Source organism: Cherax quadricarinatus, chromosome 7 (genome assembly GCF_038502225.1).
Source record: "Cherax quadricarinatus isolate ZL_2023a chromosome 7, ASM3850222v1, whole genome shotgun sequence".
Classification (NCBI taxonomy): Eukaryota; Metazoa; Arthropoda; class Malacostraca; order Decapoda; family Parastacidae; genus Cherax; species Cherax quadricarinatus.
The window spans coordinates 17191779-17197111 of NC_091298.1; the positions used below are offsets into that span (position 1 = coordinate 17191779).

Below are 5333 nucleotides of genomic sequence, written 5' to 3' on the forward strand. Positions count from 1 at the left end.
GAAGAGTCGTCCATTAGTTTTAGTGCTTCCGTGTCATCTGTGCAGACGACAATGAAGGAGTCTTTCAGAGAGTGGATTGCCGTAAATTTGACCTGCAGGCAGGTCCTAACGACAGTAGCTAAAGCTAACTTCGAGGAGTCATTTATTGCACCATTCACAGGCTTGATTTTCACACGATTCGACAGCATTGTGAAAAGGATATCACGTTTGTAGAATATAAATTCTACACCCCGACGGGGTCAAAGAGAGGCTTCTTGCGGTGTAGAGCAACTGTATGATCGGACTGTGTTATCGAGCGACAGTGCAGCAGGCCTACTGGCCCATGCTAGACAAGTCCAACTCATACCCACCCACACCCACTCATGTACCAAGGTTCATGATTCAGCCTGGGAGTTTGTTCCACTCATACACAACTACATTGCCAAACCAGTGCTTTCCTATATCCTTTATCCAGCACAGTGTTGCAAGAGTGAACAATACTTCACGCGTGACTGCAACAACTCTCCCCGCACATAGAGAGGAGCCCACGACGACAACTTGTGGATGGTCCAAGTTGGACCCGACCCTCGTCCCGGGCTTCTCTCTCCTGTGTGCGGGATGTTTGTGTGTAATTCCCACCTAATTCATGAATAGTGGACGGAGAATCGAGCCTTCACTACCTATTCTAAATGATCCACGTGGGTTTTGAGTTTTATAATAATAATAATAATCGAAAATTAATAATGAAAGCAAGACGACGTTTCGCTTCGTTCCTAGACTGAAACTTGATCATTATCTAGGAGAGACCGAAAAAAAAAACTTGAAAATGGTCTAGGACAGATCGCCACTGACTGGCGAAGATACCCAAATGTCTCATTTATAAATTTAGTTTTCTAAACCATTTATACATTCGTCCTACATAACGTTTTTAAAAGGCTGTTAAAGTGCACTTTTTCAATTATTATTATTATAATCATAGCCAAGCGCTAAACCCATAAGGCTTATACAGCGTTGACACTTTTACAAGGTTTCGACTGGAAGCGCTGAAGTGTTAAATTCTAAAGTTAAATCATCCGCTTGATCTTACCAGCTACACCACAACTCCATGTCAAAGTTGCTGGGAGAGTTCTAAGGCCGTAAGAGTCATACAGCGTATGGGAAGTAGTTTGACCCATGAAACAGGAGGGTAACTCCAATTCCTTGGATCAAGAGCCCTTCACTAAAATCAATATCCCTCCTTTTAAAGGGTGTGTTATACATATCTTAAGTGTGCTGGCACCGCTCAGCCGGAGAGCATGTAGTAGTAGCTGCGGTAGTAGTATTACTGTAATAGTCGTGGTAGTAGTAGTAATAGTAGTAGTAGTAGTAGTAGTAGTAGTAGTAGTAGTAGTAGTAGTAGTAGTAGTAGTAGTAGTAGTCCAGTAGTTGTAGTGGCAGTGGTAGCAGTAGTGTAGTAGTAGTATTAGTATAATAGTTGTGGTAGTAGAAGCAGTAGTAATAGTAGTAGCAGTAGTAATAGTAGTAGCAGTAGTAATAGTAGTAGCAGTAGTAGCAGCATTACAGTAGAAGTAGCATAGTAGTTGCAGTAGTAGTGTAGTAGTTGCAGTGACAGTAGAATTAATGGTACTAGCTATGGTAGTAATAGTAGTAGTATTGTAGTAACTGTAGTAATAGAAGTAGCTGCAGTGGTAGTAATAAAGTAGTAGTAGTAGTATCAGCAAAATTGTGGTAGTAGTGGTACTAGTAGAAATTGCGGTAGTAGAAATAGCAGTAGTAGTGGGCCTAGTCAGAGTACGTAAACCTGTGCGATCACATTATGTCAGAATTTTCAAGGTACAGTCATGACCTTTGCTGCCAGTCACTGACTGCATTTTTACCACAGTGATCTGTTGGCATACATGATACTTAAGCAGCACCAACCCAACAACACAGTAGTCACATGATTTCATCGTCTACCCGTCCTCATCATAGGCAGAGGTTGTTTTGATAAGGACCTGCCTCGCATGGGCCAGTAGGCCTTCTACAGTGTTCCTCCATTCTTATGTTCTTATGACATTCCTCAGGTCACGTGCGTCACATCTCACTCTCCGCCTATATATATAATGTCTTTCTACCTCTGTATGTTAGAAGTGATCAAGGTCCCAGGACCGAAACGTTTTCTAATAAATATGTCACAGTGTTTGCTTACGTGTCTTTCTAAACCAACTTGTCGGTATTTATTACCAAGGTTTATACCATGACGTTACTGTATACAAGACCAAGTTAATTACAACAAATCAAATTTAAACTTCATTATGAACATTCTATGATTTAGTGTTATACTTTGACAAACAATATTCGATTTTTATTATCTTTTCCTTTATTTTTTTTTATTAAATTTTAATCTCTAGCCTTTTTCATTTTTATTTTTAATTATTTATTTGCATTTTTACTAATAAGTAGCAAAGTACTATGTTAGCTCTACACACACACACACACACACACACACACACACACACACACACACACACACACACACACACACACACACACACACACACACACACACACACAAGGACGTGTATAATAAATATTATATCAAAGGAGGTAAAATCAAATTAAGTTTTATATAAACTGCAGTTTTATTTTATAAGTTAGACAACATTCTCACAAACGTTTGACTCGATATATCTACAACCTGGGTAGAGATGAGAGGCCCTGAGGGCAACACTTATAACAATATTGAGCAGTCGGTAGGAGTACCATTAGGACTAATTAACAATACTACTGAGACCTGCAGGGGGTGACTTAGTTAAACCAACATTAAGTACGGCTAAGGAACAATAATGCTGAGTGTTGTAAGATAGCAGGAACCACCTCTCCGCCGCCTGCTTCTCCTGTTCTCCTGGACCACAGTACTAGGTCGGTCGGTGACCTGTGCTTGTACTAACTGATGACATCTGGACGCTGCGCAGCCACTCTGGTACAGTTGCGGTGGTTATCTACGGTGGGCGCTGAAGTCATCTGACTTGGAATCTTTCAAGTTGCGGACAGCTGTCGTGAAGCTTTATACACATCAACTTGCGTAAATCTTCGTGTCGTGGGAGTGTAGAGATCGTCCATTTGATAAACATTGAGTTACCTTCCAAACACCTCCACTAGATGCCTGGTACTTGCCAGACTCGGTGGGACTGTAGAGGATGTCCATGAAGTAAACCATGATTTACCTTGCCAACACCTCCCCTGGGTGCTTGACACGTGCGAGGACTAGTACATTACTCACATCTAAGAAGATCTTTTGATCAATACACGTAATATTCATTTGACGAGTCTGACGCCCCACTGAAGTAAGAGGAATCTGTTATGGAGGTGATGGAGTGTTTCTTACCAAGAAGCGAAGCTTTCTCTGGGTCGTTGTGAGCTAAACTTTGGTGGATCTTGGTGTACAGTCCCGCGCTGACCTTCTTTTTGCCGAAGCACATGTGGAGTGAGAATGACAGCGCGACGATGAGATGCAGCGCCACCACGAATACGGTCGCCCAAGAGAAGCCGATCCAGTCGAACAATGCCCCGGCTGCTGATGGCCCAATGAAAGCTCCTAGGGCGAAGGTAGAGGTCCAGAGACCTGAGACCAGGCCATAGGTCTGAATGTCGTCGGGGAAACCATTTTGGACAGCATCTCGGTGAGCACTGGTGAACGTGGCGACAAGTTCGGCGCCAAACCCAGTGCCGTGAAGGACAAGAGCGATGATACACAGGGGCAATGTGGTGGGGATGGGCAGGAATGGAGCTGGTCCTATTATGATGAAAGCAGCCATCACCACAAGGGCTCCAAAGATCACCACAAACCTGGGGTTGATGCATTTGTCACACAAGAAACCCCACAATGGAGCGAAGAGGCCGTAGGTAGCGCCATTAAGGACGAACATGAGACCTAACTGGAAGGGTGACATCTCAAGTGGACGAAGATGAGGCTCCAACGTCGCTTGCAGGAAGCCAATACTGATGGAAGAGGCAATGATGGCGTAGGCAGCGAGGGCGATAGCAGGGACCTTCATCAGTGAGATAATATTGCCTTCAGATGGCGCTTCACCTTTTGAATCTGAACCGTAGGATGGCAGGATACAGTAGGTCAAAGAAGCAGCGACGAGCAGCATGCTACCCAGAGTGACGAAAGGCAGAGTGTAACCACCCAGCTCGAACAGTGCACCACCCAGCGTGGGACCCACGATCATTCCCAGGCCGAAGCAGGTCTCTAGGGAGGCGAAGGTGGCACCAACATTTTCAGGGAACTCCATAGCGATGATACTGAACGATGCTGTTAGAAAGCCGGAGTTCCCCATGGCCTCCACTATTCTGATGGCGAAAGACAGCCCAATGAAAGCTGTGGTGTTGTTGATTCGATCTAAAAATCCGAACAATATGCACGTCGTGGCGGTGGTGAAGATGCCAGCGTTGAACATGAACTTTGGGCCGATTTTGTTCAAGTAGTTACCGTAGATGGGGCTCACGATAAACACCGTCAGCTCGAAGATGCCGAAGACGAAGCCATACTGAGTCGGAGTCGCACCCTTGGACTCCGCCATCATTGGGTAGAAAGGAGCTTGTAGAGATACGCAGACGGCACTGCAGAAGTCGGCGATAGCAAAGACGATGAGGGTGAGCCATTGTTGACGTGTATATTTACCCATGTTGATAGAGTAGATGTGATGTTGCGTATAACTTTGTGAACTGCTACGAAGATGTCGAGAGCCTGATGCCTTGAGTGAGATTATTTCTTCAACCACGTTGTGGAAGTGGCAGAAGGTGGCAGGCAAAGGGGTGAACGGCCAGTGATGACTGAGAGGACAGTCAAGATCACTTACACCGCCTAGGCTCCCGGGCGAACTGCCCTGACTCCATGCTCTCCCAAATATATATAGGAGCCTGACTGAGGATGGCGGAGGTATGACTGCCTTCTTAGACGTCTAATTAATAACTTTTCATCATTAAACGTTGCTTAACCAACAAACTCGCTTAACATTTACACATAAGATAATATTTGATTGAGATTCTACACCAAAGTCGGAAATGAAAAGCTGAAATGTGGGTTGGTAGAGGCGTGCGGCATCCCAAGAAGAGTTAGTGACGTGGGAAGGGCAGGGATGTGGCCATGACAACAAGGGCATGTGCTGCCCCCGACGCCACTATGTCGTACTCTTGGGTGCCTACATGCAAAATCTGGTTGACGAGACAATCTGCCGAGTAACTAACAAATCAATCCCTTGTATCTGTGATGTCGTCATACACGAGCACTAATCACCAGCTTATCGCTTTCCTCCCACCTCCTCTCTTACTCGTAGCTAAATAGGTATGGCCAGGAACTGGATGGGTGA

General features: G+C 44.8%; 1 protein-coding gene across 1 annotated transcript; it reads right to left on the reverse strand.

Annotated features, from left to right (window-relative positions):
- Positions 1–2581: 2581 nt before the first annotated feature.
- On the reverse strand, positions 2582–4875 carry LOC128706263 (MFS-type transporter SLC18B1-like). The gene has a single exon (XM_053801230.2). It carries the CDS (start codon positions 4647–4649, stop codon positions 3261–3263), a length of 1389 nt encoding a protein of 462 aa, XP_053657205.2. The 5' UTR covers positions 4650–4875; the 3' UTR covers positions 2582–3260.
- Between the last annotated feature and the right edge of the window lie 458 nt (positions 4876–5333).